Genomic DNA, 24497 nt, shown 5'->3' with positions numbered 1-24497 from the left:
GAGGTTTGGCAAAACATTAAGCATACTAGCATTCACATTATAGGGGTCCCAGAAGGAGAAGAAAGGGGAAGAGAACACATTTGAAGACATAGTAACTGACAAATTCCCTGCCCTGGGAAAGAAAAGAGACATCCAGGTTCAGGAAGCACAGAAAGTCCCAAATAGAATCAACCCAAAAAGGACCACACCAAGGAATATTGTAATTAAAATGGCAAAAATTAAAGATAAAGAGAGAAATTTAAAAGCAGCAAGGGAAAAAACAAACAACAAGTTACGTACAAGGCAAATCCCATAGACTATGAGCTGACTTTTCAGCAAAATTATGCAGGCCCAAGGAGTGGCAGGATACATTTAAAGTTTTAAAAGAGGAAAACCTACAACCAAGAATACCCAACAAGTGTTTCCTTCACATTAAAAAAAGAGAGAGCAAAAGTTTTACAGACAGGAAAAAGCTAAAAATGAGTTCAGCACCACAAAACCAGCTTTAAAAGAGATGTTTAAAAGACTTCTCTAAATGGATAAGACTCCCAATAACTAGAAATATGAAAATTTCATTAGCAAAGGAAAAAAATCTCACTAGTAAAGGCAAATATACAGTAAAGGTAGTAGATAAACCACTTACAAAGCTAGTGGGATTTCAAAGACAAAAGTAGTAAAATCTTTTATATCTACAATAAGTAGTTAAAGGATATGAAAAACAAAAGGATCTAAAATATAGTTCAAAAACAGTAAGTGGGGTGGTGGTGGGGGGCAATGCAGGGTTGTTAAAATGTGTTCAAACATAAGAGATCAGTAACTTTAAATAATCATGTATTTACATAGATTGCTATATTTAAACCTCATGGTAACCACAAACCAAAAAATCTGTAATAGATACACACACTTAAAAAGACAGGAATCCAAACATAATACTACATATAACCATCAGATCAGAAGAGAAGAGAGCAAAAGAAGAAGAAAGGAACAAAAGAGAACCATAAAAACAACCCCACAAAACGGTAACAAGTACACACCTATCAATAATTACTTTAAATGTAAATGGACTAAATGCTCCAATCAAAAGACACAGAGTGGCTAAATGGATCCAAAAACAAGACCCACATATATGCAGCCTACAACAGATTCATTTCAGCTCTAAAGACACATGCAGCTTGAAAGTAAGGGGATGGAAAAGATATTCTACACACGTGGAAATGAAAAGAAAGGTGGGGTAGCAATATTTATATCAGACAAAATAGACTTTACAACAAAGACTGCAACAAGAGACAAAGAAGGACATTACTTAATGATAAATGGAGCCATACAACAAGAGGATATAACAATTGTAAATACATATGCACGTAAAAAGGAGGACCTAAATATACAAAGCCAATATTAACAGACATAAAGGGCGATTAATCTACAAAACAAGGGGACTTCCCTGGTGGCGCAGTGGATGAGACTCCACGCTCCCAATGCAGGGGACCTGGGTTTGATTCCTGGTCAGGGAACTAGATCTCACATGCATGCCGCAGCTAAGAGTTCATATGCCACAACTGAGGAGGCTGTGTGGTGCAACTAAGGAGCCAGCGAGCCCCAACTAAAGGATCCCTGGAACCACAACTAAGGAGCCCACGTGTACAACTAAGACCTGGTGCAACCAGATAAATAGATAAATAAATATTTTAAAAATCTACCACAGAAGAGGCAAAAATGTACAATGGGGAAAAGACAGCCTCTTCAATAAATGGTGTTGGGAAAACTAGACAGCTACATGCAAAAGAATCAAACTGGACTACTTTCTGCACCACATACAAAAATAAATTCAAAATTGATTAAGGACTTAAATCTAAGACCTGAAACTATAAAAATTCTAGAATAAAACATAAGCAGTATGCTCTTTGACTTCAGTCTTAGTAATATTCTTTTGGATATGTCACCTCAGGCAAGCGATACAAAAGCAAAAATAAAGAATAGGGACCATAGCAAACTAAATATCTCTTGTGCAGCAAAGGGAACTATCAATAAAACAAAAAGACTACTGAATGGGAGAAGATATTTTCAAATGACATATCTGACAAGGGGCTAATATCCAAAATATACAAAGAACTCATATAACTCAAAAAAAAAAAAAAGAAAACCTACTTAAAAATGGGCAAAGACATTTTGCCAAAGAAGATATACAGATGACCAACAGGCACTTGAAAAGATGCTCAACATCACTAACCATCAGGGAAATGCAAACAAAAACCGCAATATCACCTCACACCTGTCAGAATGGCTATTATCAAAAAAACAACAAATAACAAGTGTTGGCAAGGATGTGGGGAAGAGGGAACCCTCATGCACTGTTGGTGGGAATGTAAACTGGTACAGCCACTATGGAGAAGAATATGGGGATTCCTCAAAAAATTAAAAATAGAGCTACCATATGATCCAGCAATTCCACTTCTGGTATTTATTCCAAGAAAACAAAAAACTAATTAGAAAAGATATATGCACCCCTATGTTCACTGAAGCCAAATTATGGAAGCAACTTAAGTGCCCATCAATAGATGAGGATAAAGAAGGTGTGTGTGTGTGTGTGTGTGTGTTTAATGGAATATTGTTAAGCCATAAAAAAGAATGAAATCTTACCATTTGCAGCAGAATGGATGGACCTAGAGGGTACTGTGCTAAGTGAAAATAAGTTGGACAGAGAAAGAGAAATACTCATGATTTCACTCATATGTGGAATCTAAACACCAAAACAAATGAACAAACGTAGTCAAACAGAAATAGAGTCGTAGATATGGAGAACAAACAAATAGTTGTCAGAGGGGAGGAGGTTGGGGGGAAGAAAGAAATAGGTGAGGCAGATTAAAAGGTACAAACTTTCAGTCACAAAATACATGAGACATGATTATGAAATGTACACTTGGGGTATATAGTCAGTAATTATGTAGTATCTTTGTACAGTGACAGATGACAGCTAGATTTATCATGGTGATCATTTCTAACTGTATAGAAATATTGAATTACTATGTTGTGTCTAGATACCAACATACTGTGTAGGTCAATTATACTTCAAAAACAAAGAAACAAACTCACACAAAAGAGATCAGATTTGTGGCTACCAGAGGTGGGGGTTTGGGAGAGGGGTGAATTAGATGAAGGTGGTCAACAGGTACAAACTTCCAGTTATACAATAATAAGGACTAGGGATGTAATGTGCAACATGACAGAGATAATTAATACTTCTGTACCTTATATATAAAAGTTGTTAAGACAGTAAATCCTAAGCGTTCTCAGCAAAAGGAAAAAATATATTTTTTCTATTTCTTTAGTGTTGTATCTCTACAAGATGATGGATGCTCACTAAACCTATTTTGATAATCATTTCAGGATGTATATAAGCCAAATCATTATGTTGTACACCTGCTGTATGTCAATTAAATCTCAGTAAAACTAGAAAAAAATATATCTGCACTCCAATTTAAAAAAACAAAAAACAAAAAAAAACAGAATCATCAAATCAAACTGAAAATTGTCCTCCACAGGAGACTGGCTGCTGTGGGGAGCTTGGTTGCTGAATGGCACCTGAGCCTATTTCTGGTGGCAACTACTATGTTTGTCCTCTCTTTTCTTCCTGCTTCCCTATTCCTTCTCTTTCTTCTCTCCCTTTTTCCTTCCTCTCCTATTCTTCTTTCCTACTCACTCTGACATTGGCCTCCATGTACACTGCTTCATCTAGCGTGGTGCAAGAGATTTTAAGCCTCATCAAAGCCAATAGAAAAAGACTGCCCTGAGTGAGTTACATTGAATTCAACAGACAACTTTATGGGAGGCTCTGAGATTGCCTCAATGATGCCCATGAAACACCTTCTTACTGGAGAAGCTTACCCTTTTAGAGAAGTAATTTTGAGCAAGGAAAGGGGTTGGAGGATGCTTTTTTTTTTTTTTTTTTTCAGTTGATTTGTCCACCAGGGAAAAAGACTGCCTAAACAAAATCTGCTGATGAAGTCACAGAATGACTCCACCACTGGAATGAGCTTCATTTTCATGTATTTTGTAAGAAATTTAGCTCTCAGTTGAGAATTCAGTCACTCTTACCTACTCAACGGCAAGATGATATGGTTCTATCAGACCAAGAGTCTAAACAAACATGAGATTCTACCAAGGTCAGAAATGCCGCACTTCAAGCCAAAAGATCTCTCTTGGGCTTGATTGTTTTGACTTGTAACTACAAATCTGTCTTGTCTAAGTGTCCAATCACGTTATCAAACAAAGCACCCATCTCTACAGTACAGCATCCTCTGAAGCAACAGGAGTCCTAGATGTACCTTTGGGGGATTCTCTAATTTTTCTGCCACTCTGACTTCCACAGGACTTTAAATTGCTTCCCCTAAGATCAAGCAACACAAGATGGTTTTGGAAGTGCTGAACCCAAGGCATTATAACGTCACCAGCATGGTGACTGAAGTTGCGCCTGTTGCCAGCATTGCAATCCTGCTGCTCACTGGCTTTCTTCTCTTGGTTTGGAATTATAAAAACACATCCTCAATACCAGGTAACACAGTCATTTAGCTCTGTATCTAAGGAGAGTGTTTCCTTGGGCTTTTGGTCCATGAGGGTAAAGGAAATTTGCAAAACAGCGAAGAGTAAACCTGAGGAGATGGCTGAAGCCCACAGCATATTAGCAAATGAATTCAGGTGAATATTTTTTTTTAAACATCTTTATTGAAGTATAATTGCTTTACAATGGTGAAGGTGAATACTTTTATACCAATTATCTGTACATGTTAAATGAAAGCACTAAAAAATATATTAGATAACCGCTTCCAGTCGGCATTTTGTTTTGGTAAGATAGACTTGGCACAAGTATCCTTTAAAGTAAGTTTGCGATGGAGTGGAGCAAGGTAAAATTCCAGGTGTTTTTTTTTCATTCAAATTCGTTCCAATTTTGCTCTAAAGGTGAACATGTCTCTGGAATGCCTTCTGTACTCCTTTCTGTCTCCCTCCCACTTTGCCTCATCCATGTCCTCTGCCCTCTCCCTTTCTTGAACCTATTCCTTCTCTTTATCCCATTCTTTATTTTCTTTTATTTTGGGGCATGGTGGTGATGTTGGTGCCACCACAAGGGCTGGATGGGACCTGGACAGTGGAAGAAAAATGGGGATGACTATGGTTCCCTTGAAAACCTAAAAAAACCTTCCACAAGCTCTGTGGATCAATCAAAAGTAGAGTATAATATAATTATCCAGATAATTCCAGTAGAAACCCCATCACTCCACACTACCAGATTAACTCAGAAATATCAGATGGTTTTTTAGTTTTCAGGGAAAACTCCTCATAGCAGGCATCTGTCCCCAGTTCCATAAGATATCCGATAAGGCTTTATTTCAAGAGCAGAGTCCTTACACACTTTCAAGCATCGTGGGCCTCTTCACAGAGTGATGTCGAGTGGGAATGTGGCGCTGCTGCAAAGTGCCCTGGGTCTGGATTCTCCATCGTTTTCCAGAGAACTGACTGTCTCTCTGCCCAATTCAGCCTGGTATTTTAGTTTACTATAAGGCCCAATGGAATGGAATGTTTAGTTTGTTTTGTTCTCTACTCCTGATGGGGGTCTGAAGGAAGACTGTTCCACAGTCTTTTAACTTGAACCCCTTCCCCACCACTGCTCCTTCCTCACTGGATTTCTCCTCCCCCAGTGGGCACCCAAGTCAGGGTCCGTGAATGGTGGAGGTGAGGGAGGAGGTATTTTTTAACAAGTCCCCCCAGATGTTTATGTTGCAGGTGATGGTAGAACTCCCTTGGACCTTTGGGGAGGGGCAAACACAAGAACTGGCATCCTTGAAGCCCTGGACCAGGAGCCTAGCTGGTAGCTCACTCTGTCCACCACCTCTGGGCTGGGGACATCATGCTGTCATACACTGACAGTCTATGACACTATCACATAGTCCTGTGGTTCTCAGCCCTGCCTGAGGAGGGTCGCCATGTGGGTTTTTGTTTTTTTAACATCTTCCCAGGTGGCTTTCCTGAGCAGTCAGGGTTGAGAGCCACGGAATGGAGCCCAACCCGTTCATTTGACAGAAGGGGAAACTGAGCCTCAGAGAAGGGCTCTGCCTTGTCCAGGCAAACAGTTGTGACAAGTATGAGTAACTATGGAGTTCAAACTCCTCAGTTCACGGGGGAGGACTTAAAGCCACAGAAGGGAGATGGCTTGCCAGCATCTCAACTGGAAGGAGAGTGGCAATAGGGGAACTACCAGGAAGACCTAAATCCCAGGTAGATGATCATTTTGCTACCAGCGAGCTTCTAGTTCCATGCTTTCCTTGGGAAAATGTGAGGTCTGGTCAGAACCTTCTAGTTCTAGAAACCTCTGGCCCAGGCTGAGATCCCGTGACTCCTGGTTGGGGAAGGGAAGGTGAGGACACTGGCCTTGTTGGATGGGTCTTGCTGACCAATACTTCTGAACTCCTTTTGCCAGATCCCTCCAAGCACTGGCTCTCTGGGTTCTTAGCTTTATACATATGGGGAATCTCAGGGTCAGTGAAGCCAAAGAGTTGAGAGGGTACAATGAGCCAAAGCCCTCTAGTAAGTTATAGTTTTCAAAGCAGTTTCACACCCACTTTCTCCTGTGAACCTCTGGGCACTCTGGTGAGTAGAGTGTGTTGATGCCTATTTTACAGATGAAGAAACTGAGACTTAAAGATGCTAGGTGTCCATAACTAGTAAGTGATGAAACTGGGACTCAAATCTAAGCTTCTTAAACCCACACTTACTGAGAGGCCCTGCATTATCAGGTGATGGGGACAGGGGGCTCGAGGAGTGTGCAAAGGTGACACACATAGGCAGAGGACTTAGTGCCAGCAAGGGCCGTGAGGGTTCAGAGAGGAAAGAATCATTCCTATTTGGGGGTTCTGTAAGCTTCAATTTGGGGAAACTGCCCCAGTTCACTGATCTCTGCCAGGATTATAGTCACCTGGCACGTGGCAGCTCTCCCTTCCCCAAGGATACAGGGCAATGCCCAACCTTGCATGTGGGTCCTCTCCCGCAGAGGCCCTCTCTGCCCTGGGCACCACATTCTTTATGGGAGCACTGGAAAAAAACGACATGGCAATAGTCTCCTTTTGCCCATTAAAAATCTGTTTTACAGAAAATGCACAAATAAACATGTCATCACAGACCAGGACAAGAAGTAGCATGTTAGCAGCATCCTAGAAACTCCTCTTGTGCCTTTTCAAACATACCCACTCTCATCCCCAGAAGTAAACAACCTTCTATTTCTTACCGATTGCTCCCCTGCTTTTTTATAGATTTCTCACCTAATTTCATATTCCAAACAACGTACTTTAGTTTTGCCTGGTTTTACATGCTTTAGCAATAGAATCCTACATTATTCTTCTATCTTGCTTTTTTGCTCACTTTTTTGCCTGTGGGTTTCATCCAGGTTGTGGCATGCAGCTGCAGTTCATATGGTATGCAGTTATATGAACACCCCATGGTTTAATCTCCCATTCTACTGGTGATGGACATTTAGGGTGTCTCCAGCTTGGGGCTATTGTGAACAGTGCTGCTATGAACATTTGTGTGCACAGGGTTCTCTAGGGTATACACCCAGCATGGAACGTAACAGCTTCTTGATTAGGACAGAGGGTGGGAGGCCCCAGCTGCTGGCTTCATGGAGGCCATCTCTGCACAAAAATGCAGTGACGTATTTACTGCTCCCCTGAGGGTGTGCAAGAGACTCCTGCACTCACACATGCCTAGATGAGCGTTCCCAAATCTGAGAAGCAGAGAGCAGTGTAATGTGGACACAACCAGAGTATTTCCCTAATATTCTACCAAAATTTCTCCCTGCCTAGAGCATTCTTCTCTCCAACCGGAAGGTATAAGATATACACATTAAGTGAAAAGATCATATTGTGTGATAATTATTTGATTTTGTGCTTTTTTTCACATTTCTTTTCCCTGCCCAGGATCTGATGGGGACCTAGTTATACTTATCATACCATCACAGGTCTAACTTGGAGCTATATCTATACCTAGAAGGGTCTCAGTGTTTGTTGGATGAATTAAGCTGACATAAGATGGATCGCTAAGGACTCAAAACTCTAATTCTCTCTGGTTAGAACACTCAGGTTCTCAACTCCTAAGGGAGTTCAACACAATCACAATCTCCCTTTTTCAGGAGATACAGCTCTCCACTTTCATATTTTAAATTAGAATGGTGGTTCCCAAATACTAAGACTTTCTACATGGCACGAAACTTTTACATAAAAACTGAAAAGTGAAGCCTTGATTTGTATGTCTTTGTTCCTCATGGCCCTAGCATATGAAGTAAATGTTTGTTGAATAAGTCTATTCCCAAACAGACAGACGTTTGACTTCACATGGACTAAATGTATGAGAAATAATATATTTTTCCATTTTTATTAAAATGTAAATACACCTAAAATATTCTAAATAAGGATAACATTTAAATCTTCATGCTTTACACAAGTCTAATTAACTTTTAAAATTCATTCAGGAAATATTTATTGACAGTCTACAATGTTTCAAGCTGTAAATATTTAGCAAAGTATTTTGTTATTATGCATAATATGTCAGTTGATAAGAGGTCAGTATATCTGATGATATTTTAAGGAAATATGTATATAATCAAATCAGCTTGCTTAATTCTTTTAAGAACTTAATGAAATCATTTTAATATAAAGTCAGTCATCTATTCATAGTACTATTAGAACAATCCTAAGATTAAGACCCTCTGACCAAAGAAACTAAAATTCGTTTTGGTTCTGTAGACATTAACAAAGACCTTCACTTTAGAGACAAAAAAGCAGACAGTCTTGTCCACATTAACCCAGCTACTTCAGATTAAGGAGTAATCCCTGTTTGTCAAATCTGGGGCTAAACTTCCAATTTAGATGATTCATGCAAAAACTTAGGTTATGTAGATTATTACAGAACTCCAGACCAGGCAGTGAGAGTACTGTACTGTCTCAGACAGTTGTGTGAGTTTTGGCTCCATGACTATTTCACTGACAGAACGGAATTAAAGGAGTAATATATAGAAATGGTATAACTTTACAATAAAACTCCTAAAACCATTCCAACAAGCTTTCGACAAACTTTTCACCACCACCACCACTAAAATCAAGCTGCCAAGTTTGTTCTCTGACACAAGCAACAGCAACTCCCCTGGCTGCTCACCAGATTCACAGTCTTCACAATTCTGTCATCGTCTGCATCAGCAAGGGTGTAAGGGCCACGGCTCTTCACTAAAACCACATCACTGGACTCAGACTCTGGTCTAGACACTGATCAGAGCCACTGCCTCATTCCTCAATGCTTAGCTTTATTTTGTCTAATGAGATTTAGCTTAAGATTCTCTTCCTAAACCAAATCCTTTTGAAGGAAAAAAAAGAGGAATGGATGTTTTTTGTTTGGACATTGTCTTTGCAGACCATGTTTCTCACAGTTAAACAGATGACACCAAAACCACAAACTAATTCAAACCCACCCATTCCGTTGACCGGTGCTTTCAAACCCAAAGTTTTCAGACAAAACTAGGCAGCCAGACAGACCTGTCAGCTTGTCACTTGTCCTGGTTTTCATTCCTGCTACCAGAGGGACTGATTGACTTGTATTTGAAACTCATTGACACCGTTTAACACAGCAAGAATAGACAACTGGGGCTTCCCTGGTGGCGCAGTGGTTGAGAATCTGCCTGTTAATGCAGGGGACACGGGTTCGAGCCCTGGTCTGGGAAGATCCCACATGCCGCGGAGCAACTGGGCCCATGAGCCACAACTACTGAGCCTGCGCGTCTGGAGCCTGTGCTCCGCAACAAGAGAGTCCACGATAGTGAGAGGCCCGCGCACCGCAATGAAGAGTGGCCCCCGCTTGCCACAACTAGAGAAAGCCCTCGCACAGAAACGAAGACCCAACACAGGCAAAAATAAATAAATAAATAAATAAATTTAAAGAATAGACAACTACTCCAGTCCATTCAGAATGAAATGCTTGAGATCAAATGGAACTGGAGTACTATGTATTCTGGAATACTTTTTACTCGGAGCTGTGAAGAGCCTCATGTTATGCTTATGTTGTTTTTTAAATCTTTTTCCCTTTTTCTTTTTAAGTAATTCACCTATATGTCAGAAGATTAAAAGAACATTTAGATAAAAAAGAACAAGAACATCAGTAATTTAAAGTAATTGCTCCTTCTGGTGTTGAGGAAATACTGATTGTAATCTGATGACTTTCCTAGGTCCTGGCTATTTTCTGGGAATTGGGCCCCTCATTTCCTACTGCAGGTTCCTCTGGATGGGGATTGGCAGTGCCTGCAATTACTACAATAAGACATATGGAGAATTCATGAGAGCCTGGATATATGGAGAGGAAACTGTCATTATTAGCAAGTAAGTCTGTTAATAATCAAAGATGTATATTTAATATCAAGGCTGGGATTTTTCCTTTTAAAAAACAAACTGATTTTGATATCTTGCTGTCTTTATTTCGAAGACTATGTTTTTACTACTTAAAGGAAGGTGAGTGATTTCCAGGTAAAAATCTAAAACTGTAGACAAGTGGAATAATTGGGCTTTGCTTGAAGCCAAAGGTACACAGATAAAGAACTCTGGAAAGTTGAGAAATCATTCAAAATCTCCCTGAGCAGTGAATGTAGAAACTTAGATCCAGGTGATTTGGCTTTGACAAAACGTACTTAGAGAGAGATATTAACTTTTTACTTTCCTAAGTTGTTAGTCTTATCTCTACCATAAGCATAAAACAAACAAACAAACAAAAAAAACAATAACAGAAGCAAAAGCCTGAGACAGAAAAATCTGACTATATCAATTTGTTGTCGTGTTTCTAATGCCAGGCTACCAAGAAACTCCAGGAGGGTAGACAGTGAAGAAGGCGCCATTCATACACTGCTATCCCATTGGTGACTCTGTGCCAGTGTCCTTGCTGAGTGATTTTACATAAATCAGAAATAATATTGCCGGTTAAAAGAAATGGTGTTCCCCCAATTCCCCCTGCTCTGTTATATTTTCTGGATAACTAGAAGATTGAATTCACTCCAGGGTTAACAAAATGTGCGCCCACTGTGAAAAACTAGGCTTCTGAAATATTAGTTTTCTTACTGATTGGTCATAGAAAACGGAGAGTTTAAAAGAGAGCACACTTCACTAGATGTTCTGAACATTCAGCTCTCTTTCTTAGACTGTCAGCAAAGCTAGCTTCAAACTGTCTCATTCACGATTTTTTTATATTTATAATCCTTGATAGGATTTACATACAAACTAAGACTGACCAGGGGATTTTACTGATTTATTAGAATCATTTGTTCAGATACACACTATTGCCCAAAAGTAAGTAAAGCATTTCTGGAAACTACATTGATTGTTTTCAGGCCAAGATAATGAACATCATTTCATAAAACACCATGATGAACTCAAAGCCTAATTCCTTGAACCAAATACATGAAAGAAGGGAACAGGGGAGAAAAATGTTATTCTTCCAAATATTTCTTACTATCCTAAAATGTTATTTTCAACCAAACAAATATCTCGGTTTTTGCCTTTTTTTTTTCATTTCACTCAGTTTGGTGTTGTAAAAGTTTGACGAGTAGCTAAGGCAGACCGTGTTACACATCTAACCATAAATAGCTTCAGGTGGAAATGTCATTTCATTGGGTTCACAGTGAAACACCCCAGTGCAGTGGTTCTCAGACAGTGGCCCCCAAACCAGCAGCATCCACATATTTGGGAACTTGTGAGAAATGCCCATCCTTGGGTCCCACCCTGACCCACTAAATAAGAAAATCTGGGGGCGGGGCCCAGCGATCTGTTTCCACAAGCCCTCCAGGTGATTCTGAGGCACACTCCAATTTCAGATCCACTGCTCTAATGGCGAGGCCAGAGTTACTCTTGGATTTTACTTCTCTTGGTCTATGGAGCTCTGCCTAGCCAAATTTAAGTGAATTTGATATGCTCTCATTTTCAAAATCAACACTCTACTCACTTGTACAACTGACTAGAGCCTCAGAAATGTCCTGGAACAGATGGCGACTGGGCTTGGAGGACTGGGACACTGCCTTCTGCTCTTGGATCCCCCAGCACAGCAAGTTGCCTTCCAGCCCTCCTCAAGTCAGCGTCTGCCTTCCCTGTCACCCCTTTCCCTCAGATACAGGCAAAGGGACCTGCAGGATATTCATCCAAAAGGATGACGCCTGCAGCTCAGGATCTAGAGCAGTGCTTCTCACCCGGGCTGCACATGAAAGTCACCCAGGGAGCTGTTCAAAACCCCACTGCCCAGGCCACAACCCAACTGTTACAGTCTCTTGATGGGGTGGACCCAGGCATCGGTAGTGTTTAGAGCCCCAGGTGATTCCAATGTGCTGCAACGCTTGAGGGAGGAGAGAAGGTAAGAAGCTTCTGGGGCAGGGGGCCTTTCCCTGGGGTTGGGGAAACACCTAAGCAGGTTGGAGGGGTTCTGTCTAATTTTCTTACCCTTAAGTGTAGCTCAGGTGGTGGGAGTGCAAGACTAGACCTGGAGGGAAGAATGAAGCACGTGAGAAAGGACCAGAGGACCAGGATAGAAATTGCTCTTAGACACTAGATACTTAGATCACCAGACAAATTCCCAGGAACCCCAAAGGCAATTCCTGAAATAGGATCCTCGTTACAGCACAGGTGGCATCTGATCACTCTGCTATCTTAGTTAGGAAGGTGACCTTAGCCACCCTGACAGGGTCAGGTGCTGATTCACGCTGAGGACCTGGACAACATCCCACTCTGCCCTTCCCCCAGCTCTCCCAGTTCTTTCCCTGTTCTGTCCTCATAGGCTTTTCTCTGGTTGGAGTCTCTGTGTTCTCTATAATTGCCTCTGAGCCGCTCAATTTTGTTGTTAAGGGCTGAGCTCCCCGCGGGAATAGGACATGTTTGTCCCCATCTCCTTCCCTTGTCTGCTCTTCAGGTCCTTCCAGAACTACCCGTACCTCTTGAAAAGACCCCATTGGACCTCAGAAAGCTTTTTCTTTTTCTTTGAATAGTTTGCCAGATTTTTTCTCTTTCGAAAAGTTTGACATCTGTAGTCATTACAACTGTGCTGAGATTATGCCCCAACTTTCAAGTCAGCTGAGTTCTGAAGTCGGGGGTGCTGCAGAACTTCAGGGGGGGACGTCAGGCACTAGTGTTGCCAGGATTCTGCCTGAGCAACTGGGGGCTCTGGAGGGAGCTCCCATCTGATCATCTTAAAGTGCGTAAAGTGTGCACGATTCCCAGGCAGGGATGCTCTAAATCACTGAGGGTCTACAGACGTTACGCATGACACTGTATGTTGTGTGTATGTATTAGTGTTTGTAATAGTATCAAAAAGGAGAATGTGGGTAGCATCCATAAAGGGGAATTAGCAATTAACATGCTAATTGGGGTCATATTTGCACATCTGTTAGCCATTTAAATACTAATTATTGTTATAGTATTTGTATACCTGTATTTATTGTGTATAAATTTATAGGGAATTCATTCATTTATTTTGTAAGCATCCACTATTGAGAATTATACTAAGCACTGGATGATCCTAAACTACCATAGAAATTATTGGCTCTCCATTCATTCATTAAATAAATATTTATTGAGAACTTTATTATGTACGACAGGTATCATCATGAACAAATCACTCCCTAATCCCTACCCTTGTAGAGGAATATATTGTTACAGTATTAATATACCAACAATAAAAGGCTAAAACATAGTATTATCAGTAGGGTGAACAACTGTCTTGGTTTACTTGGAACCAGAGGATTTCCCACGCTGTGGGATTTTTAAGCTGGGCAAACCAGGATGGTTGTCCACACCATTATCAGGTAGATATGGGCTATATAGAAGATGAGGTGGGTGGAGCAACTTTGCGATGGGGAGAAATCAGGATTCCATTTCAGATATTTTGACTTGACTTGCCTAGTACCGCTGAACAGGATATTAAGATATCTAGGATACATAGGATATCTTTTTCTCTTGCAGTGACCTCAGTATCAAACCATTCAGACCTTCCACTGTAGTCAGAAACTAGCAAAGGAGGCTGAGAAGGACAGCCACACAGAGAAGGGAAAACCAGGAGAGCGTGGTGGTCTGAAAGCCAGACAAGAATGCATGTCAGAGAGGATGGAATTGTCAACTCTCCAGATAGTGCCACATGACTGGACAGAGATGTGAGCAATGCATTTAGCACCAGGGAGGAAGGTCATGGGTGACCTTGACAAGGGCAGTTTCAGTGGAGTGCTGGGGGCAAAAGTCTGACCACTGTAGAGAATGGGGAGAGAAGAATTGGAGGCAGCAGGTATAGACACTCTTTCCAGGAGTTTGCCATAAAGGAGGCAGAGAAATGGAACAGAGCTGAAAGGGATGTTTGGTCCAAGGAGTTTTTATTTGTTAAGATATAAGATATTATGACATGTGTGTTTTGATGGGAATGATGAGTTACAGAGGAAAGTGTTGATGCAGCAGACAGGAGGAGTGTGCCAGGTGAGATGACAAGCGGGTCCAGGTAACAAGTGGACGTGGCCTTGAAAAGGGACCTGGAAGTTCATCCACAGTAACAGGAGGGAAGGTTGAATATATGGGCACTGATCCTGGTGGTTGGACTTGCAGAGGTTCCAGTTGCTTCTGTTTTCTCAGTAAAATAGGAAATAAAGTCTGTAGCTGAAATTAAAGGTGAAGAACTACAACACTGGGGGACAGAGGAGACAGGATATAACAGTCATCCAGGAAAGCAAGAGAGTGACTGGACTTGGGAAATGTAGTAGAACTGCCAGCTGCACTAAGGGCCCACTTGAAATTTAACTGAGACCTGCCAGTGTGAGTGTGTGTGTGTGTGTGTGTGTGTGTGTGTGTGTGTGTGTGTCCGTGTGCATGTATGGTTTTTTCCCCGGCCCCATTCAGCTGCCAGGTGCAAGCACAGAGTAAGCTAAACTGAGAGCTGGATTCAGCCAGGGCTGAGGTTTTACCAGGCAACTAGGACAAAGTAAGCAGAGGGTCAAGGGAGTTGAGGATGCATGAAAAGGAGAGACTCTAAAGATCGACAAGAAAATACTTTTCCAACTTTCTAGTAAGAAAAGTTCAAATGAACAGGAAAGTTAGAAGAGCAGTCCTCCGCCTTTTTTCCCCATGGCCTTGACCTTCTGAAGAGACCACATCAGTTGTCTTACAGGATGTCCCACATTCCAAATTTCTCTCATTGTCTCATTATGGTGTCATTGAACATATTCTTCTACTCCTGGTATTGCTTATAAACTGAACACTAGGTCTACAGGCTCTATTCGATTCAGGTTAATTGTTGTGTAATAATACGTTCCTGTTAGTCCTAGGCACTTCACATTGCATCACATCAAGAGACCAGGGAAGGTGGTCCCATATTAGTGATACTAAATTTGGTCAGCTTAGGGTGGTTACAGTCAGATCTCTTTGTTACAAAGATTCTTCTTCTCTTGCAGTGACCTCAGTATCAAACCTGGGTAAGGATATTAGAGGGCAAAGGACAGGGAAAACGTGGTAGAATTGATGGAGTGTAAGTCACAGGCACAGAACAGGTCTACACAAGGCACGTGTTTTTAAATGTTTGGTACCAAATATTCCATTGATTGCCTCCCCCCTATTTCTAGTACTCATCAATCTTGAACCTGACCACAGGTGTGTGAGTTCTTTAAACTCAGAACGGGAGGGTGGCTTTTTCTTTACCACCTAAGGACTTACTTCCTGGCTACTTTTCATTTTGAAGAGACGTTAGGTTTGCCATCTTTGGGGATGTCTTTTGACTTCAGTCACGTTTCAAGAAGAATAATGACCCCAGGGATCAGGCATCTTACACTGCCCACTGTCCCTTCTGAGCTTGGGGACTCACTCTGTCTCTCCTCAGTGGTGAGAACTCCTCACTCTCCCAGCCAGTCAGTCAGTCAGTCAGTCAATGTAACATCTCCCTCACCTGGTGTTACAGGCCAGCCCACACTGTGGGAAGGAGACCTCTAGTGTTCTCCTGAATATCAGGGGAGCCCTGGGCTGACATCCCTAGTTCGTCACCAACCTTCCCTTCTTCACTTTCCTGATTTACTCCAGTTAGATAAAGCCAGCCTACTTTTGATAAGTGACCTTATTTTAAACTGCTCGTCCTTGGTGACAGTTTGCTTGCTATGTGTATCACTTCTGTCTTGCCTACTTCATTCTTTGCCAAGTCAGAGCCTCTGTCTCAGGATAACTGAGATGTTGGCGCCCCCTAAAGGACAATTGATTTAACGTTCGCTCTTTATTAACTAACATTTAATTGGGTTGAAGTTTTTAATTGACCAGTAATTCCTCAAAACATATGGACAGACCAATGTGTTTCACGATATACGGAAAAGCTCTGAAGGTCAGACCAGAAAAATAGTATTCTGCTTGTTGTCTAAACACTTAAAATTTGCAGATATGAGTTTGTGAATAAAGAGTATACAAATTACTTTCTGCTTTGATTATAGAGTAGGGGAAGATAAGAATAGCTAAAGTTCTGAAATCTATTAATTAATAAGAATTTTAGTCCTTACTATAGCATGATGTTTCTACACAGGACAAAAATTTATCTGTGTGTCAGTCAAATTAATTCCCTGGAATGTACATAAGAAGTATCTGGATTTTTGTTTTTGTTTTTACAGTTGCTAGTAAGAGAAAAACTTGTCCAAAACTCAGGATAATTTGATGAATATTATCTTGCATCAATGCAAGAATATATTTGACTTAGTAGAGAGCATTTTGATTAAAAATAGAGTTTTCTTCCTGAAACAAATATCAAGTAAATAATTCATTCGGGTACTAATCGTGTTTTCACTTCTCTCCATTGCCATTATTTCAGGGGCTTCCTTTTAAAGCTCTTGGAATACATCACAAATGTGATGGATTAAATACTTAGCCTACAGCCTAATCTACTCAGCCAGAGATGAGCTCTTTGGCCCACTGTCTTCTATGGGAATATGTCCTCACAGACATTTACTGAACAACCTCACTGAGATGAAGTCATCCTCTTAGGAGCCAAATGTCAACTCAGAGAGAGAGGAACTAATGAGAAGATGGCCACCCTAGCCCAGTGTAAGAAAAGTTACATAGGCTATAGTAGCCACTCCCCGTCTTTGAGGGTTATGTGTTCAGAGAACACCCATAGTAGGAAAATTTGCAGTTGAGAAACAAAACTTCAGTGGAGAAGTGGGGACAAAATAGCAAAGCTGCAGTGAACACCTGTTTACTCGTGTTGAACTTAAAAACTTCAACAATATTAAGTTCACCAAAATAAGAAAAGATAACATCTAAAATAAAGCTAACACCAGAAATGTTATGCATCTTGAATTTGCGCAGTTGAGCACTGTGCAATTCTTTCCATCTTCTATCCCCTGCACACCAGATTCTCCCTCATCTGCAGTATCAAAAAGATGTTCATAAACATATTTTACTTTCCTGCAATAATGTGCGTATTTTCTTTTTATTCCTCTGCCCAAATGTTTGGTTCCTTTCTGATGTTATGATCTGTGTCTCTGAACTCCACTCTGGCCTTGGAGACATGGGATAATGGGTAATCCTCATGTGGGAAAGCTCTGGAAGATCTATTTTAACTTCCCTAGCAGACCTGAGCAGGTTACCTCTCGAGCCCCGAAGTTAATGGTTCTATCACTTTAGCTCTGCCTATGGCAGCTCCTCACCAGGGCACACAGGATGGGCAACTTTTATATACGTTCTGGCTCCTGCCCTGTAAACACGGCCAAAACACAGACTAATGCATTGGCTTTCTTCATGTCTCCCGTAGCTGCACTGCAGAAAACCTCTACTCCTTCTCTGCTCTCCACTCTGCCCCTTTTTAATTCCCAAACTCCGCTTCCTTTTTCTGATTATCTCCAAGAAAAATGGCTATCAATTTAAAGCTACTCAAGTGGAAATTTTTTGAAGTTGCAGAACTGCCATGCTTACATATTACTAAAGGGAATTTGCACTTGGCCGTGTGGTTCATGTATAAACACTGTGACATAAACCCTGTAATCTGAAGAGCCTGTTGTCCTGCCCCACAGAGGAGTCTGGATAATGTGCTTGGAATAGCTTTGCTAGCACGGGGAGGTGGAGGGTGATACATGAGACCTTGTCTGTATCTGAGCACAAACCCTGGGGTCCTACTGTCTACTCAGCAGCAGAGTCAGTCGAGGGCCCCACGCCTCAGAGGTGGCATTACCAGGGTCATAGGTAAAAAGGCTGAACTTGGAGGGAGGTGGCTGAGACATGACTTCTCTCTCCTCCCTCCCTCACCATATCTAGGTGCCCCTGTGGGTAAGGATTTTGGGGTGGCTGTCTGCACCTCCTTCTGCCCTGGTCTGTCTGCCGTGTATCCTCACTGAACTGACTTTCCTCTGTACCTTTAGATAATCTCATTTGATTTCTCCAAGGGGTGTTTGGTGTTCAGTCTTCGCCTATAATACAAACACTGGCACTTATGAAAACAATGGACATACAAACACCACATGTCCTGCTTATATCTTCCTATGCTCTGATAAACTCCATCCCGTCTGTGTTCATACCCCCTCCATCTCACTCACCATAAGGAGGGTCAACCACATAGCTTATTAACGAGGACATTTTGGACTTCCAGCTTCCTGAGCCGTGCTCATCATGGTCACAGACACCACTTAGCCCTCACCCAGGTAGCCTGCTTCTGTCTAAGCCCTGCATGAACCTTTTCCAACCTCAGCCCCGTTGCACAGGAAATGCAGTCACCTGCAGAATTTAATTTTTCTCTTGGTAGATGAAAATTAGTTTATACCTCCCACACCTGATTCTTAACTTCATGAGTTCCCAACAGACATTCTTTTCTTCTAAAGTCCCTCTTTCACTGAGCAGTGAATGAGGAGTCCCTCTCCTCCTCAGATCGTCATAAACATGGGTTCATCTCAGCTGTTTCCTCTCAAGCCTTCCCTGTGCTGCTTGCATCCACCATCTAATAAACCCACCCCACCTTTTATCTTGAAGAGAATAACTATCCATTTATCCTTTATCCTCTCAATCATCAAATTATTTAAATGATCCATTTATCCTTCCAATGCCATAGCCTAATTTATAAGCAATCTTAATAAAGCATCTTCTCGGGACTTCCTTGGTGGTGCAGTGGTTAAGACTCCATGCCCCCAATGCAGGGGGCCTGGCTTCGATCCCTGGTCAGGGAAGTAGATCCCACGTGCATGCCACAACTAAGGAGCCCACATGCCGCACTAAGGAGACCGCCTGCCACAACTAATACCTGGTGCAGCCAACCAACCAACCAAATAAATAAATAAATAAATAAATAAAACATCTTCTCAACAAAGTGAGTCTCTGCAGAAGAATTCTGTACCACTGTCCTAAGAAGACAATATTCTCCTCACACACGGAGGTCCCATGACGTCTTCATTTAGGATTTTACAACATGTTATAATGCTCATTGCCTTATCGTGCCCCAATTAGACTGGGATTTGGGGCAGAAAGCAAGTCCTAGAGGAGGAGATGGGTGGGGAGGGGCTGCCTGCTCCTTCCTAGTTGCTCTGAAGGCCCAGCTCAGGCCTTAACAGCCGGGCCTGGGGGTGGGAATAGAGGGCAGAGCAGTGGAAGAGGAACCAGGAAGTTCAAGGAAGCCTGGGTTCCTGGCAAGGTCCCAGGGTTGCCACAGCAAGGGCTATCTAATGGCTCAGCGTGTCCTATGTCCTGGGAGAACTCTGTGACCCTGGAGACCTTGATGAACCATGATGGATGCAGAGCCCCAAGACAGCTGCTGTCACCACCACAGAGAGCCTTCCAGCCCAGCCCAGCCAGCCAAGCCCAGGGCCAGAGGTGCCCAGGAGATGTCCTTCAGTCCTAGAATGATACCCCCCTGGAGGGACCAGGCCTGATTAGAGCCTCTGGGGGATGGGTGGTACAAGGCAGAACTGTTGCTTCCAAACTAAAGAGGTAAGACTTCAGTTATTCCAGCAACTTCTGATTATGAGGCTCACTTCTACATGGGGAGCACTGTCTGGAGTGGGGCTGCTTGAGGGCTGGAGGCTCTCAGGAATATGGTGTTGTGGAGGGTTCAGTTTCTTACAGCCTTGCAGCTCTGACAACGTTAGAGGGTCGTATTTTAGTGACTTGGAGTTAGGTACGGGGAAATAACGAATAACTCTGTGTGTGTGTGTTCGATCTTTAGGGATGCTCAAACAGAGAGCTAGCAGGTAGAAATGTTTCAACTGGAGAAGGAGGTTCTTGTGCTAACACAAGTGCTTATTTAATCTGAATACTAGAAATTATGCATTGCATTTAGATCAACAGGCATTTGGTATGAGAGCCACCTGGTAAGCAAACTCATCACACTGAGTCCTCCTGACCCTCAACAAGTAACCCCAAGGTTTGCTTTCTCTGCAGGTCCTCAAGTGTGTTCCACGTAATGAAGCACAATCACTACACATCCCGATTCGGCAGCAAACTTGGGTTGCAGTGCATTGGCATGCATGAGAAAGGCATCATATTTAACAATAATCCAGTCCTCTGGAAAGCTGTTAGAACTTACTTTATGAAAGGTATTCAGATGTCTGGCTACATTCTGCTCTTTTGTCTATGAATATGCCTTCTTGAAATCATTTTTAACTTCTGCTGCTTCACAGTTTTGAAATAGTAAGAGCTAACATTCATTATACATGTACTATGTAGTAGGCAGTGTTTTAAGTACTTGTTACTTTAATCCCACAGCAACCCCATGTGGTAAATACTCTTTATCACTTATATTTTACAAATGAGATAACTGAGGCATAATGAGGTTAAGTACCTTGCCCAAGTTTCCACCATTAGTAAATGGTAGCATAGGATACAACCCCAGATCCTACATATTTAACCACCACAAACTCTGTTTTTCTTGTTAACACACAAACAATTTCACGAATGTGAAGGGGAATTGGCACCCTATATACTTAAGGTCACTTCAGTTAAGAATTTAGTGTATCAGCCATATAGTTGATTTAACAATGCCAACATGTTTGCTGAATCACTGACTGACATCCCAGATGTTTTAACAGAAAGAAATTTGCAAATTAGAGAATTTTAGAACTGAGAAGGGCTGTATCTTGTCTAGCCTCTGAGTTTTATACTTAAGTAAATACATTTTTAGAGCGCTTCTGATTTCCCCCCAGGCAACACAGCGAGGAATCAATGAGCAGAGACCAGATCCCGAACCTCCCTATCTAGTGATTTCCCTCTTTACTATATGCCGATGGAATGGAAGCCTTTGGGAAATAAACATGACCAACCTTTGACATTAACATCAGAGAAGATGGTCATGTACTAGAAACCTTATCATTGATGGACTCTGGTGCTAGATGGGTTGTAGGTCTGACCAGGGACCATGGATATTCTTCCCTCCAGCCAGCCTCTGTAGTGAACCTAGATGCCTCCTGTGTAGCTGCCGAGACAGGGAAAAACTATGCCTGTCCCAGTCTAGTGGTGATCCCCCTCCACAGAGCTGCCCATCACCAAGACTCAGCACAACTCTAGCACAGATTCCACTACCTTGGTTTCCTATTGCTGCTTAACAAATTGACACAGACTTAGTGGTTTCAAACCACACGTTCACTACCTTACAATTTGATGGGTCAAAAGTCTGACATAGGCCTCACAGGGCTAAAATCAAGGCACTGATAAGGCTGTGTTTCTTTCTGGAGGCTCTAGGGAGAAAGTGTTTCCTTGACTTTTCCAGCTTCTAGAGGCTGCCCACATTCCTCGGCCTGTGACCCTTTCAGTGATATTACATTCTGTTTATATGTTTGAAATGTGGCTTCAAGCTCTTGAACATAGAGGCAAATCATACATCAGCCTGGGAGTGATAAAGCCGACCCTTCCATGCAAAGTACTGAGTCATTAAGGAATCATTTGTCCTACTTGTGGATGTGACAGTCACCCAGGAAACAGCATCCTGGCCTTTCATATCTCCAAGTCCCTCCTAAAGTAAGAAAGTATGCTGCCAACCCAAACTTCTTTTTTATACATGGGTGGAAATGCTTATAGTCTAGGACCACTCACCAGGTCTCCTTTCTTATTTGCAAAGTGTGCCTTCAGGGGCTTCTGCAGCACAGCTGATTTGTTTTGTCTGAGGACTCTGCCTTTAACAGCAAGTCTGAATAAAAAAGACATAAAAGGGACTTCCCTGGCGGTCCAGTGGTTAAGACTCCACGCTTTCAGTGAAGGGGGCGTGGGTTTGATCCTTGGTCAGGGAACTAGGGTCCTGCATGCCACAAGGGGTGGCCAAAAAAAAAAAAAAAAGTGATTACTACTAAAGAAATCTTAAAGAAACTTAGAACAAGGAGAGAAAGAATTTTTAAGAGTTAAACTCTCAGGTTAGACCACCTACCTTCAGGACCGCTAGCTGCTCAGAGGGTTAGGAGCCAAGCAAAGGGAGAAATCAGAGGCAGTTCAGTCTATCTGGTTTCATTCATTTCATTCACTCATTCATTCATTCCTCAATTTGACAAATATAAATCAAGGGCCACCATGTACTATGGACTTGAAGTACAATGTTAATAGGTTGTCACTGCCCTAAAACAGTTCCCAGTCCTGTGAGGAAGACTGCTCAAACAACAAAGATTTGTTTTGCTGTTATGACATTAACTAAGTACAATAAATCTGGATTTGTTTGAAAAGAAACCGAAATTAAGAGAAGGGTACATTTGGTAATTTAGGAGACTAGCATTTTACACATATGAACTACAATTAAACAGGAAGCACCTTAGATCTAAAAGGTAAGATCCAATTTGAATAGTTCTGCAGCAATATTCTGCCACCCACTGAAACATAATACATCACCCTGGCCAAATTCAAACCTTCTTTAGAGGAAAATGTATATAATAAATATGGAAAATCATTGATTTGTGATTTATGACCACAAGTAATGTTTCATTTGCTGTCTCACAAATATGTCATCATATGAAGAAAAATTTAATTTTGAATAGTTTGTTTTAAAAATACTTATTTATTTATTTATTCAATCATTCATTTTTAACCATAAATGTGATAACCTGCTATGGAGAAAATTAAGAGAATACAGAAAAAGTATAAAGAAGAATATGAAAATCTCCACCCATAATAAAAATGTGGACAATTAAGCTTCAAACACAAAACGCCAAAATTGCCTGATAGTTTGTGTGCCCTGGAGTTGGAGGCGGCTCACTCTGACGTGTACCCTTCAGCTTTGTCTGGCCCTGGCCTGGTGCGCATGGTGACCGTCTGTGCTGATTCCATCACCAAGCATCTGGACAGGCTGGAGGAGGTCCGCAACGAGTTGGGCTATGTGGACGTGTTGACCCTCATGCGGCGCATCATGCTGGACACCTCTAACAAGCTCTTCCTGGGGATCCCCTTGGACGGTACTGAAATTTTCATTCTTGTGCCTTGACATTGGGCCCTTTATTAAACAGGGCATGAGAAGGATAACAGACTCAAGTAAAGATATGCTCTTTTGTACACTGCTCTTCTTTAAACTTTTCTAAGTATTCCTAAAAATTGTTCCTGGTATGTCTGCCTTGTTCACTTATACGATCATAAATATCCATAGCAGGCGCCATCTTCTATTTCTTTTGTATCTCTCCTCATTGCACTAGGAAATAAGATTCTACCCACAGCTGAAACTTAACAGATGTGATCATTTGATTTATTCATAAATATATCCTACCACCAAACCTATGTATTTAACCATTTCCAACCATTCTTTTTGCCACAATGTATAAATATGTACATATATACGTATATATATACACACATACACACATATACATACTATATATATATATATGAATACACATACACACCTCTCTCACAAAGCCAATAAATATGAAAACTTTGACTCTATCTATATGATGATAAGGGTACTGCTGCTGCTGGAAATGATGATAACTAACATTAATTTAGTGTCTACTATGTGCCAAGCAGTATAAAAAGTTGCTTCACATAAACTTTGTCACTTAGCATTTATAACAATCCTGGCAAGATGTCTCACTCAAGAAACTGCTTTCCTCACTATATTACAGAAACAAATATTAAACACATACATGCAACTCTACCGCCAACAAAAGAACAAACATTAATCATGTGGATTCATTCCATTCTGCTGCTGTCAGCTTAATGTAATTTCTCCTGACTTGATTTCAAGCAGTGTTCATTGATTCATACATTCATTCAACTAATATTTATTTTTTAATTGTACTGAAGTGTGGTTGATTTACAATGTTGTGTTAATTTCTGCTGTACAGCAAAGTGATTCAGTCATACATATATATATTCTTTTTCATATTCTTTTCCATTATGGTTTATCACAGGATATTGACTATAGTTCGCTGTGCTATACAGTAGAACCTTGTTGTTTATACATCCTATAAATAATTATCTGCATCTGCTAATCCCAAACTCCCAATCCTTCTCTCCCCCACTGCCATCCCCCTTGACAACCACAAGTCTGTTCTCTATGTCTGTGAG

At 41.4% G+C, this 24497-nt stretch overlaps 1 protein-coding gene and 1 long non-coding RNA gene across 2 annotated transcripts in view; one reads left to right on the top strand and one right to left on the bottom strand.

The window, feature by feature from the left end:
* Window positions 1-24497, bottom strand: part of LOC309626775 — a 296161-nt gene that overhangs the window by 200066 nt on the left and 71598 nt on the right. The window lies entirely within an intron of this gene.
* The window catches only part of LOC309626895 (aromatase-like), a gene marked incomplete at its 3' end in the record, with an annotated part of 23924 nt that continues 3778 nt past the window's right edge, over window positions 4352-24497 (top strand). The window contains exons 1-4 of the mRNA XM_082388221.1: window positions 4352-4528; window positions 10235-10385; window positions 20406-20560; window positions 23216-23392. Coding sequence (XP_082244347.1) covers window positions 4384-4528; window positions 10235-10385; window positions 20406-20560; window positions 23216-23392 — 628 coding nt within the window. The 5' untranslated portion in view covers window positions 4352-4383. The remainder of the gene's footprint in view (window positions 4529-10234; window positions 10386-20405; window positions 20561-23215; window positions 23393-24497) is intronic.

The sequence above is a fragment of the Balaenoptera borealis genome, assembly GCF_965194805.1.
Source record: "Balaenoptera borealis genome assembly, chromosome: 3".
Lineage (NCBI taxonomy): Eukaryota > Metazoa > Chordata > Mammalia > Artiodactyla > Balaenopteridae > Balaenoptera > Balaenoptera borealis.
Note: the sequence above shows the minus strand (reverse complement) of the source record. Positions and strands in the feature narration are given on the sequence as shown.